The 14,741-nt window shown below is 38.3% G+C and overlaps 1 protein-coding gene across 1 annotated transcript in view; it reads right to left on the bottom strand.

Annotated features, from left to right (window-relative positions):
* The window catches only part of lgr6 (leucine-rich repeat containing G protein-coupled receptor 6), an 84,638-nt gene that overhangs the window by 26,712 nt on the left and 43,185 nt on the right, over nt 1-14,741 (bottom strand). The window contains exon 3 of the mRNA XM_084099220.1: nt 393-464. Within this exon, the coding sequence (XP_083955346.1) occupies nt 393-464 (72 nt within the window). The remainder of the gene's footprint in view (nt 1-392; nt 465-14,741) is intronic.

The raw sequence follows: 14,741 nt of genomic DNA on the forward strand, positions 1-14,741 counted from the left end.
ATACAGGGCAAATTTACTGAAGCTTTCAGGACAGCACAGAAAGGTGCATGGAATCCTGTGTGGAAATTTTGAGATGTATGTTGGCGTGAATGTGTTTCATGCCTGGCCTTTGTCTGTCCTTTTCTACTCCATCAACTGGTTTTACGTCAGTCGATAAAATTACAATCTGTCAATAAAACATCAACAAACACCCAGGCATAAGGAACAGCTAACTGACCATTCACCACTGAGCAAAACCTGAATCATCACCTGTCAGCGGTTCTGTTTCTAATTTTGCAGTGAATGACACTGCTACAAGTCTTTTTCAGAATGAATCACCCTGAATGTTATTTTCCATAGAAGCATTAACTGAAACAAAAACGCTCTCACTCTTTCTGTCTTTCGTTACTCACAGGACTTTGAGGTTGTAGAGTCCTTGGAGCACGGGGCCAGGGATGTGTCTAAGGTGGTTGCCCGAGAGTCTCCTGTGGAAGGACAAAAGAAGTGCTTTGGTTCATTTGCAGTCCAACACATTGATGACTTTAACAGAGAGATGAGAATCTGGTGAATTCATAAAGGCGAGGGTGCATGTGTGTGTGCGTTCAGGAGCCCACGGTGAAAACAAAAGTGAGAGATCTCCTTGGACATATGAACCACAGCAGCTGTGGTTCAGATCTCGCTGGCCGCTGGTCTTTACCGCTCACGTACAGCAATCTCTCTTTTGTATGGTCTCTAAAATACGTCAGCACATTTTGAAAGGAACCAAGATATGAATGTGCTCTAAGCTCCTTTTGCCTCTTGTGGCAACAAACACGTCATAGTACGGCTGAATTTATATACAATGGCCAAAGATAAAATGGAGGTGGAAAATCCATTCTATGGTACGTTGTTAGACCTTGTTATTGTTTGAGGGCCTCAGACTACAGTCAGGGTGCAAATTATGGAAGTTTGGTGTACACCAAAATACACAAAACAGTGTTTTCAAACAAGAATATAATGTAGACATAGCTCATAAGGTCACGTGATGCTTAACAGACAATCTTCACCCTTTCATGCATGAAAGCAGTGACAACCTTAGTCAGGATTTGTTTTTAATGCTCTTAGGGCATGACAAAACACGATTTGAACTTTTCTTTTTTACACATATTTTTCAAAGAGATTTTCAGATGGCCACTTGAGTTTTTGTTTTTAACTGAGGAGATACAGTTTTAAACATAATACAGTAATACTGTGTGTGTATTTAACAAACCAATGAATAAAATGATTTAAAATCATGTGAAAACTATAAAATATATACAAAAAAAATATTACAGCTTCAATTATTGCAAAAGCAATTGAGTTTTATCCCGGTCATAACTTCATACAAGTTGGATGTCACATTTGTAACGTAGCTCTCCTCTCTGAGAAAACCTCAGACTCTATTGATGTTTTCAGACTGTGGAAAAAATTGTGATCAGGTGTCTTCAATCTCATCTGAAATGAGCAGTGTTGTGTTGGGGGTAACGGATTGCAAGTAACATGCTTAATGTAGATTACTTTTTGATGTAATGAGTATAGTAACGCATTACAAGTAACCTGCATAACCTAATCAGATTACTTTTTGATGTAACTGCAAATACCATTCTAATAACACAAATACATTAATTTACAACCAAAAAAGTCACTGCAGATGAAGCATTTTCAAGAACAACAGTCACGGTAATAGTATGAATTGTATCTGAAATATAGTTAGTGATGCATGACGTCCAATTTAGTGGACAGATGATTAATCAGAATTTCCTCCAAATCTAAAATCAATACTTGGAAAATTTAACAATGATATGAATTCTTAGATGTTACAACATTTTTACCTGCAAGAGTCTCCTAGAATACAAGGAATGGATGGATATTCCGGAGCAACTTGGCAATTCTGACTGGCTGTCGACCATCTTTGTTTGAAGAAATAAATCCACATACAATGGATTGCCACTTGGTGGCAGTGTATAGGATGATGCACTAGTGTCCACTGTTGAGGTTGATGTGCAACTATGCCATCAAAACTTGTGCATTTGCAAGAAAATGTTTTTTTTAAATAGCTGTCTACTGTAGTGACCTCTATGTGTAAAAGTGTTAAATATGTCATGTTTAACAAAGTCATGTTCGAACCGTTGGCTGAACGTCTGATGCATATGGCACACTTAACTGGAAACATTTTAGCTGGATCATTATCTGATGGGCTGAAATCTACAGGATTTCTGGGAGACGTGTGTCGCGTTCTTTAACAGTCCGGCTGGAAACAAAGCTGTTGTGATGCCAAACCCCCTCATGGAAGAAGAAAGCCGTCATGTTTGCAACTGTGACAATGTGCGCTTATCAGGATCAACTAGAGGGTTGGATTTTCAAAAGTAAGTGAAGTTTGTGGCTCCACTGTTGCAGTTAACTTTCTTGAATTAATAATTTATTAGACGCACGCCGGTCTGTTATCATTGGGACGTCGACTTTACATTTTCACGCCCCTAAACATGACGTGGAACAAAACAAACTGTGATTGGTTGCTTCACATGTCGGACAGATGCCTTTTTGGGCGGTCCTTGGCCAATGAAAGCTGCGATAGAGTCCAGACCTTCTGCCGTCAGTCTGAAGGTCTGGCTACGTGAGATTATAATCATAGCAACATTACGTGTTCAGTGCCATAGGTGGGCTATTGTTGCCAAAATCCAATTTCAGTTGTGCAGGACGAATTTCAACAAATCATCCCTTAAATTATCTATCAAAATTCCAAAAGATGACCCGTCAGAAAATCTGCATATAAATCGCATGCAGCCACAGCCAAGTAGAACATCATGGCTGATACCTCTGAAATTACTAGAGACATGGGAAAGACATTCCCAGAGAGAGTCAGAGCAAATATCAACCAGCTGTAGGCTCACCCATCTGGATTAATCAATTTGTTTATCAAACAAATCACTTAATAAGCGTTCGTGCCTGTTTTTTCCTGGGTGGCAGAGTTTGAGGAAAGTCTGTCGAAGCCTCACAAGGAGTCATGACAGCCTAAACAGGACCACCCATACCTCCAAACTGCTTTGCCTCAAAATCGCTCCATCCTGCCGGAGTAGCCTCAGTCTCCTCTTGTACGCCAAATTGTATGACAAGATGAAATTTTTAAAAATTGCAGCCAATGTTTAGCATGTAAGTCAGCTTAGCTAATGTGATGGGTGCGACAGCTCTGGCAAAGCAACAACCGTGTTGTATACAGGCACATCGAGAGCGACACGAGCCCAGAAAACAGAACGGCAAAACCCAGAACTGGGTCCATGACAAGGTCTGACAGATCTTCACACACTCCCTTATGTGCTCACACACACACTACCGTCTTCCACCATTGAGCCATGCAGTCTCTGAGGTTTTTAATGGCTATCACTTCATGTTGTGCCAGACCACACTCCCATCCGTAGACTCTATTTCTGGTAAGACCGTGTGCCGCCACTCTTTAACAAACATTTGTTTTGCGTAGGGCAAAAGACAGAGGGAAATGAAGGAGATGGAGGGGCTGAGGAAGGCAAAAATAAAAGTGTCAGATTTGGAGGCTGTGAAGCTTAGCGGTTCACCCCATGTAAATAGGCCAGTGATGGTTTCACATGCGTGTCGGATGAGGTTTCAGCCACGTACCACAGCAAGCTGTTCTGCTGAAAGCTTGTGCCAGCTCTGCGGTGAACTTTTATCCCTCGTTATAATTCAGTCATGTATCTAAACACTGGAGCTCTCGGCTTTATTCTCTCACATTACAGACAAACACGGCTCTAATGCTAATTTTCCTAAGTCACTTGTGTCAACATGTTGTATATTCTTCTGAGAAATATCTGGAATGATGAGTGTATCATTATGAATATTAAGATGTTTGTAAAATCAGTCACAATTTATATTAGGGGTCAAATTCTCATCATTAGCTAACTATTAACTATGACTTTTGCCTCAATAAAGTCCTAATTACTGCTTATTAATAGTTAGTAAGGTATAGTTGTTAAGTTTAGGTATTGGGTGGATTAAGGGAAGTAGAATATGGTCATGCTGAATAAGGCATTAATATGTGCTTTATAAGTAGCTAATAAACAGCTAATATGCATGCTAATAAGCAACTAGTTAATAGTAAGAAGGGGACACGAAACTAAAGTGTTAAATAATGAACCCTAAACTGTAAAATCTTGTTCAAAATTGAATCTGGCCATAGAAACGTAAATTACAAATCAGATTTCTTTAATATCTTAACTTAGATACACTTTGATGCATTTTATACACAAAAAGAAAAAAGCCAATAGCATTTCATACCTCTGTGGAAGTGCTGACTTTACATTTCAGTTGACAAAATGCAACTGTCTTTTGTCTATCTGTCTATGAAATGCATTAAAGTGTAACTGTATTTTGTCATGATATACTGTATTTCGTGTGATGTAATTCATTTAGTTCACAACATTAGTTAGGTCACTGGTCCAGCCCTACACATTTTGTCTCCCTAATCAAACACACCTGATTCAACTCGTAAGCTCATTAGTAGAGACTCCAAAACCTGAAATGGTTGTGTCAGATTATAAAGACATACAAAATGTGTCCTGTTGGGGATACTCCAGGACCAGGGTTGGGAACCACTGAGTTAGGCTACACTTCTTAGCGCTGCGTTCAACACTATAGATCACAAAATACTCTTAGATCGACTACAAATACTTATCAGACCGCTACCATTTTGTCTGTTTAAATGGGGGAAAATCAAAGATAATGTCAGTAAACTATGGAGTGCCGCAAGGATCTGTGTTAGGCCCTCTGCTATTCTCAATATATATGCTGCCACTTGGCAATATTATAAGAAAACATGGAATTAATTTCCACTGTTATGCTGATGACACTCAATTATATATTTCATCACGACCAGATGAAAACACAAAATTATCTAAATTGACAGAGTGTGTTAAAGATATAAAATACTGGATGACGTGTAATTTTCTGCTATTAAATTCAGATAAAACGGAGGTATTACTTATTGATCCAAAAAAACTGCCCACAAAACCTCTTACAATACAACTTTAATTTAGAAGGATGTCCTGTTACTTTATCCACTACAGTAAAAGACCTGGGTGTTATACTAGACTGCAACTTGTCTTTCGAAAATCATATTTCATATGTTACAAGAACAGCCTTTTTCCACCTTAGAAACATTGCTAAGCTACATAACATGCTATCTGTTTCTGATGCAGAAAAGTTAGTTCATGCATTCATGACCTCGAGACTAGATTACTGTAATGCTTTATTAGCTGGTTGTCCTGCATCCTCAATAAACAAGCTACAGTTAGTCCAAAATGCAGCTGCTAGAGTTCTTACTAGGTCAAGAAAATATGATCATATAACACCAATTCTATCATCTCTACACTGGTTACCTATTAAGTTCTGTATCAATTACAAAGTATTACTTCTGACCTTTAAAGCCCTAAATGGTTTAGCTCCTGGGTATTTAACGGAACTTCTATCGCCCTACAATCCATCGCGCTCTTTAAGATCACTAAATTCGAGGCTTCTGGTCATTCCTAGGATATCTAAGTCCACTAAAGGAGGGAGGGCGTTTTCACATTTAGCTCCTAAACTCTGGAATGGCCTTCCTGATATTGTTCGAGGCTCAGACTCGCTGTCCCAGTTTAAAACTAGATTAAAGACGCATCTCTTTAGCCAAGCATTCACATAATACTTACCTTTTATACTACAGTTGAATCAGATCGAATGCATTAATATTATGAACAGCAGCTATGCTGATTATTTCCCATTTGCTTTTCTGTTGTTATCTCGGGACGCTAGTAAAATAGTTCGTCAGCTCCAGTTTGTATCCAGCCTCTCATGGAAACTTCAGATGCCCCAACACCCGTGAAGACACGACTCGACGCCTGTGAAGAGACGACTCAACGCTGGCGATATGTTATGCCCTATATTAATACATGATTAACTAACTGTATTTTTCTATGTACATTTCTGAAATGCACTTTCTGTAAAGCTGCTTTGAAACAATATGTATTGTGAAAAGCGCTATACAAATAAATTTGAATTGAATTGAACTTTGCGCCCCACACTTTCTCACTAGAGCAGGGGTGTCCGATCCTGCTCAGGAAGGGCCAATGTCCTGCAGATTTTACCTTACTTTCAACTTGCCCAACACAGATATCTGGAAGTTAGAAGTTTCTAGTAATACTAAACATCATGATTAACTTGATGAGGTGTGTTTCATTGGAGCTGGAGCTAAACTTAGTCTGCCGGACAGTGGCCCACCAGGAGTAGGATTGAACACACCTGCACTAGAGATTTTGGCTGCATCTGAAATCACATTCTTCCCTACTATATAGTAGGCGAAAAACAGAATGTGACAAAAGAAGTATGTTCAAATTCACAGTGCTCCTAAAAGAGTACCCGGATACTTCTTCTGGGGAGATTCTGAAGTGTCAGATGAGGTGAAGCGACACAACTGACGTTGGTAGGTCACATGATGTAATTGCTTATTCAAAATAGGTCCCCTCATTTGGTTGGTTTGAAAGTGGTATTCTGATAATTTTGTGCACAAACAAATCAGGATAAATTCACTTCTTGTACTGAGTCATCAGCCAATAGTGCTCAAGGTGGTACTCACATTGATGATTTGGAAAGATGCCGGAGATCTAATACTACACATACTACAACAATTCCAACCCAAAAGTACAGTTTGAAAATAAACTAGTGGAAGCAGAAGGAGGGGAATGGAATCAAACTCAGGTTCAGACCAAGCAATCAAACCAAGTGTGAAAACAGCCTAAGAGACAACGTGTTAAACAGAACCTCTTTCAACCCTTTCCTAATAACCCATGCCAGCCTACTAGTCTTTGTTCTCAGTCCAAAATTGTCCAAACTGCCCTTAACACTCCACTCCCCTACAAAGAATCATTGAATGGTGAGATTAAGGAAGGTCTGAATGAGACAAATATGCTATTGGTGGCAACCATTTCAAAAGCTTCGATACATTTGGGTTTCAGCTCTAAACTGATCCTAAGACCAAATGGTGTAAAACTCAAAAACAGTTTTTCAAAACAGAATTAATGCATTTTGTTGGATGCAAGTTACACAAAGCATATTTACTTGCTGTAGTGTGATATCTCCAGCATCTGTCCAAGTCAGACCAAACAATAAAAGCCTCCATCAGATGAAGTGTGAGCTGAGCCTTTTCATACTGCAACTTTTACCACAGATGTTTGTTGAAATTAAGTGTGAGGGCACATTTGGTTGTCAAAAAGTATAATCACAACCTACTAACAGCTCCATTGTTGCAGTTCCAGTCTGTTTTTAGCATCAATTGCGACCTCATAAAGTGGCAACCGCATGTTTATTGGGAGTAGTTTACGAGAATCGGCTGCGTCGCAGATAGTGTGTGTAAAAAGGTGGAGGCTGGCCGTTGTTATTAGACCACTGAAAGCTGTGTTGACAACAAGCAGTTGACAACAAGTCAGAGGCAAAGAACTTTGGGATGGCTGGTTAGTGTTAGGCCCCCTGCAGCACATCTGTCTTCTGTTAGATGCCTCATTGGGGGCCAAAATACCATAAAACTTTAATCATATTTGTCTTTTTTTAAATTTAGCTTTGTTCATGGAGAGGTAATTTCAGGGAAGAATTGTTAGCAGGGAAAGAAAAAATAAGGCCTTGATGGGACTCACACTGGTGAAACTTTGCCCTCATCCCTTGGATGTATCAGTGAGTAAATTGAATTGAGAAATGTTTTCCTATCCACATGGAATCTACACCGGCAGAACTAGGTACAAAGCTTTTCAGATTTGAGTAAAATTGCAAAACCTCTCATTCACAAAAATGTAAATCCCATGCATAACCATTTATTTGCAGAATTGATTCATTTCTGCAATGCTAGTGACACAAATCAGAATTAATGATTGTTTTCAAACAGTGCTGCAAGACAATGGCAAAAATAAACCTGCACGAATTGCGATTACTTTAATTACTTAAACCACATATGTATTGCATTATTGAACAACTGAATCGGAAGAATTCTCTGACTGGTGAAAATATCACTGATTTGAAAACCCTAAGAACCGGGTCGTATTATTTGCAACGCAGTTTCCTATGATATCAGTTTCATAGCACGGTGGAAAATCAAACTCGCCAGCTCCCTGAAAGTGACCTTGTCTTCTCCTCAAATATGTATTCATCATCACTATAAACTCTGACCTGTGCAGAAATAGTCTGCGCACGGCCACTTTTGATTCTCTCGTAAAAAATTGGATTGGCATTTACACAGATCTTTATCACAGGACTCTTGCTCTGTCCCATGTGGGAAGGAAGATAAAGAAAATCCTGTAATATGCCTATTCTATCATACATAGAGCAACAAAAATTCAACATTTCAAAAGAACAGATAAGACTTAAGACAGACTCCCCATACCAAATTTCCTTACTTTGATTTCACAAGCCAGTGTTGTGGAAGCTATTTTGAAACTGTAGATTCCAAACTGCTACTCATAATTGAAAGTAGTTGAATTGCAGTAAAGATACACTACTAGTTTGTACACACTTTATTTCAATGGTCCACTATAGACATTCTACAAACTATAAGTAACAACTACAAGTCAACTAGCAGTCATTGGAGTATTAGTAGACTGTGTACTTAATATCTGCTAACTCTTCATTTTGATGCTCCTCCAACAGACATTCTACAGACTATAAGTGACTTTGCAACTTCATGTCAACTTATTCTACTAACCCTAATCTAACAGTCTACTAGCAGTCTACTAGTTTACTGAAACTGTAATGAGAGTTAATTGACATGTAGTTGCAAAGTTTCTTATAGTTTGTAGAAAGTCTAAAGTGGACCATATAAATAAAGTTAAACCCAGTGTGTCCAAATGTTTTGACTAATGGTGAAATACTATAAACATGTAACATTATAGCTTTCATTAAATAAATAAATAAATATGTATATATATATATATATATATATATATATATATATATATATATATATATATATATATGTTAAAATATAAGAAAAATTCACACATAAGCCTTATCTAATATCTAAAAGAATCCGTAAGGGGATCAAAAAACATTCAGACTAATCAAAAATAAAGTGTCAAAGATACCCAGACAGTTTCAGTCATAGTTCAATGAAAATCAGCTCGGGTAAATGCAGTGCGATACCATGTTTTGGTTACTAAAGAGAATCAAAATGAGGGTAGCTGGGGTGAGGTGAAAATGTAGTGGCCGCATGTGAAAGGCATTTCGATAGCTAATCTTTCCAGGTGGCATTATCTCTGATGTAGAAAAGATGAGAGGAGAGAAGAGAAAGGAGGAGAGGTTATCTGCAAACACATGGACAGGGTGTGGGTTTTCTACGTAGGTGCTAATCTAAGTGTGTTTATCTGTGTCTGACATTGTGACTGTAATATCAAATCACTGTCTGATGAAAGACATCTGCACTGAGCTCTCGATTTGACGATATTTTGTTCTGTGAATATCTTCGATGAAAGGAGATTATCTCTAAAATAAAATACAGATGAAAATGCTTGCCTTTGGGCCACTCTTTTCAAGAGGCCATCACATTTTTCTTTTATTATCATTATTTTGTTTTAATAATTTAAGTATATATTAAAGTATATTAGTAGTATTTTATGTATCTGTATCTCTTGACAAAATTAGGTTTCTGTATCTGAATTAGGATAGACATTTTTAAATGTTGATTAAAATATCACTTTAACTTTGTGTTTGTCTAATGGATGGGGTCTAACAAATATCTTCCCTATTATTCGGTAGAATTAATTACAGATTTTTAGGTCCTTATCCATGCTAATCTGAATGAGGTATTCATTTTCAGGCACATAGTCCTTCTGTTGTTGAGAAACATTCTCCCTACTTTTCCCTCGCCATGACCGGGTGGCTTAAGCTTCTGATCGTCCACTGACGCATAAACGTGGACTGTCATGTGTTGAGCATCTAACATCATAGACATTTGGAGTTTTGAAAGTTACAGTACGTTTTCATAGTACAAGCACTTTTATCTCAAAAGATCAAGGAAAATGTGATTACTCATGATACGACCCCTTTAAGGTTGACGGCGTGTTACTTCAGAGGCACGCGTTGCAAACAGTGTATGACTTAAAAGCTACCATTGGCTTAAAGCTAGACCGTGGAAATAAAAGTATGATTTTTATCTCGCAACAAGCCAGATTTCCATACTCTTTCCCAAACGATTTCAGTTCATCACAAATTAAAGCATGACAAACTCAAACATGCTCCCTTTTGATCTGCCTGCTCAAGTAAAACTCTTGAAAATGTTTTTGCACAGCCATATTTTTCAGATTTACTAACAGCTTGCGCCAGCGCAAACCCTCTTTTGGCGTTAATAAACTACTGTCAGGATTTATTAAAGACACGCAGTGAAATATTAGCGCTGAAAGGCGTGGACAGGGTTATTTTTGCATCTGACCTTATTGCATATGCATTTGAAGGAGTTTCCCTTTCAGATGCAAAATTTATGGGAGGAGAGTATTTAAATGAATCACAGTGATTTACTAAGGTTTGCGCTAGTCAGTTTACTGGTATTTACGGCCAAGTTTTTACCGCCCCAAAACAGCACGTCATTTTCAACTAAAAACGTAAAACTTTTTCAACTGTTTTGGCCGTTTGTTTAAACGACAAAAGAGTTTTGGGTGCCTGAAAACTCTAAGTTTTGAAAACGGGTTTCATATTGCAAGTTTTTGAAAACGGTCTCCGTGTAAACAACAAAAAAATCTCTGTAGACGATGACGTCATGCACATGCGTATTACATGTTCAGTCTATTGTGTTTCATCTCCATCTAATGGCCTGGCAGCAGAATACAGGGGTTTTTATTAGTTTTCGCGGATCCGTGTGAGTGGGGATCGTTTTGACAATGGTGTCATCTGTACGCGGAAAAACTCAAAGGAAAAACTTCTCAGTTTTAAGCCTATCATTGTCGTGTAAACGGGGTCAGCCCTATGTTCCCACGGCCCTATGTTCCCACATTTCTAAGATTTTTTTTTTTACGATTTGTCTAAACCTCAGTTACGGGTAGGTTTAGGGGTGGGGTCAGGGGTAGGCCATTTGTGGGAACATAGGGCTGTGGGAACATAGACATGATCCCGTGTAAATGTACCCTTAAACCAGATGCTTAATTTGCGCTTCTTGGTAGATTGCATTGGTCATTATGGAAATAATCCGGCTGCGTCTGTGTTCCTTAATTTGCGTGTTGTCAGTAGATCAAACACAGGACTTTCCACTCCCATCTGCGCTTCTATTTATCTCACGCTAAATTATTTTGTAAATCTGGCCCTTAAAGTCATTATAAAATGTATAATAAAAATGATGTCATGTCATCACAGTATTGTGGAAAGGCTCCAAATAAAGGATAGGTATACAGTACAGTCTGATATTAAGCTCAGTTATTAAAGCAGATGTGCTTTAATTGTAACATAAAATATGTTTTGACGACTGTAAGCTTCTCTGTCCTCCGGTCTGCACTCACTCCAATTATCCTTCATTAATTACAGGATATAAGACAAACCCAGAACTCTAAAGATGGTTTAATCACGCTTCACTCACAAGTGTTAAATGAATCCTTAATGACAGGGATTAAAGATCAATGAGAGATTGAAAAGAAGGGCTTTAAAAGAGAGAGGGGAGTGGTGCGCCCCAGGAGATCATCTGCAGAAAGTAGGTGGGTGGAAACCTCCAGTCTAGTTATTTATTTAGCTTGATCTGCACAGTGACCATAGAGATGCGTTAAACACTCCTCAGTATGGTTAGTAACAATCCTCGGGGTAAATATCTTATTAAAGATAATGCGTTTCTTGCCATTACTGTGTCAGAGACCTAACAGTAGTACAAAAGGTGTGTCCAAACGTCTGACTGATTCTGTATATTTCACCATGAAGCTCAAACATTAGCGCAAGATGCTAGCAGATACCAGTTTTGTGGTTTTAAATCACTAGGAATGCAGAAATTGATAAAATATCAATCTAGGCTCATTGGGAAAATGTGCCTCTACCTATATAATGCCAAAAACGTACCTATTCATACAATTCACTTACCAGCTGAAGATAATACTAGAGGCAGTAAAACACCAACACCAACTTTACAGGGGAAGATTATCGATTAATAAAGACATTTTCAAGCAGTTCCCTGCACAATACTATGATATAACCTCAAAACACTATTACCCTAGTGCATAATTTATCAACTAATACATTTGGACATTTGCATCACTCCATCAGCTCCATATGTGTGGCTTTTCTGGTATGGTAAACTTGCTCAGTAGCTCACCTGGTCGGGTACGATTCCCGTGAAACATAAGTCACGATAAAAGAGCTCAAAGACTTGTAGAAGCAGCTAAAGTGGCATCTCTCACGTTTGCTTTTGTTAACAATATTGTCTAGGGTTTAGTTCTTTTCAAACGTATAAGAGCAGTAACCTCTTCATCTTTTCAATTAGGATCAATGTAAATCATTACCAGATTCACGTGCATCTCAGATAAAGGTCTAAAGATGGTCTAAAGCACACGGCACAAGTGCACTTAGGGTTTTTCCGAATCCACTTTTGCTAGTTTAACGATGGGAAAAATGGTCGGTGCACCCGGCGCATGGTCTAAAAGGGTTGTCCTTACTCTCTTAATGAGTAATGGGTGTGTTTTAATAAATAACAAAAAAATATATATATTGCACCATTGATTTTAGACCAGGTTTCAGTTGGTCAATGGCTCAGTCTATTTCAGTTGCCTCAAAATAGCAACACACCAACAATGCGCCTGAACACACCTCGTTTTCAGACCAGCACAAAAAATCGTTTTCATGGGTGCACAAATGGGTGCAAATGCATTTGCTATTTAAACAACTGCGTCAGGCTGAAACTAGCAAAAAACACTTAAGTCACGCCGCATTGCGCCAGGTGTATGATAGGGCCCAAAAACTTTATTCCACTATTATTTCACTTTGAAAGAGTTGTGAAATGAGCAAGAAGCAACATAATAACATTTTGCATAAATGTCCTTTTTCTTTTTTTTTTTACATTTGAGCCTGAGCTGCAAAATATATACAAATGCAATGTAAGTCTCTTGGGATAAGCATCTTCCAAATGTGTAAATGTAATAATTTGGCTCCAGTAAAAAGTTATATCATTTATGAAATTTGAGGAAACAAGTTCCACCTTCTCTAGTTATGTGGCCATAAACATGATTCTTCATAAAAAGATAAAAAAAAAAAGAAAAAAAGAAGGAATTAAATGTTTCAAAGGAAACAAGTGAAATCTAGGTTGTAAGATCTCTAAATACAGTAGTGGCAGTTTTGGCTGTGCGCCGAGCTCTGCCACAACATGTTTCGTTCTGCGTGTCTGCTAGGTGTGTTTTAAAGGACCTATTTATATTCACAAGAAGTTTTCCTTTGATGTGTGTAAGGAGATCTACCATTCGCTTTAAAAAGATTCCTGAAGTTATACTTTCTAGCTAATAGCAGGACTTTGATTTATTTTGTGGCAGCCTGCTGTTTATCTTACTGCTGTGTAAAGCAGACAGTGTCATTTTTTACGTTTTGCGCAAGGTGTTATTTTAAACGCATGTCATCGGCCTTCATGCTGAATATATATGATCGGGCGTCTGTATTTGCTCATCTGCTCGGCAGAAGCTTCCTCTGATCTGAAGACAGCAGCTCATTTCTCTGTGTGTGGTTCTCTCTTTTCATAAGTGCGTGTCTGTGTGGAGTGTACAGCTCATCTCTATGATCACTTCACATTGATCTGACGACCATCACATTGAACAAGACATGTTACAAATTACTACACTGAGTCCATGCATATGTTCATGTGCGTGTGTGTGTTGGGGGTTGTGTTTGATGGATATAGCAACACGGGCTGTGTAATTTGCTCCATATGAGTTGGGCTGCCGGTTTATTATGGCAGGATAGAGTGGGAAAAGCATCCAGAACTCTGCGGTAGGTGACTCCAGTGCTGTCACCTGCTCTGACAGCTGTCAATCAAAATGATCCACTACCACCTCCTTTAGGTCATGGGACTGCATCCTTAAAGAGAGAGGGGTGTTTTTGTTCTAACACACAGCCAATTTGTAAAAATGTGTAACTTAAACAGCTTTAATGAAGATTACAATTTTGGTTTGTAGATTTTGACAGTTTTATAGCTTTCTGACTTTTCTAACTAAGCTGTATTTGGAATGATGTTATGTTGTAAATGTAGATTAACGGGGTGGTTGATTATGATTTCACTTTTCTAACTTTAGTTAGTGTGTAATGTTGCTGTTTGAGCATAAACAACATCTGCAAAGTTATGAGTTGCAAAGTTCAAAGCAAAGGGAGATATTATTTTACAGAAATCGCTTTTTAAGGACTACAACAAACGGCTGGTAGGGATTACACAACATTCCTCCCGGGTTAGTGACATCACCAACCCTATGATTTACCTACCCCCGGGAACGTGATTTATAAATTATCAAGACATAATATGCTAATCAATGACTAGAAGATAGTTAACTCCACATCAGCTACATAAATTCATCAACTAACCATTCAGAAATGTTCTGTTGCATTCTACATGTTGTCACTTCTTCTCAAGTCTTTGTCCAACTCTGGTTTGAACATAAAAGGCTAAACAGTTTTTGAAAATTTCAGTGTGTGTCTGTGTGAGGAATTTGAAGATGCACGAGTTCTTGAAGCTCCACCCCCTGTGCAGGGAGCAGCAGCTCATTTGCATTTAAAGA

Source organism: Abramis brama (genome assembly GCF_963993115.1).
Source record: "Abramis brama genome assembly, chromosome: 22".
NCBI lineage: Eukaryota > Metazoa > Chordata > Actinopteri > Cypriniformes > Leuciscidae > Abramis > Abramis brama.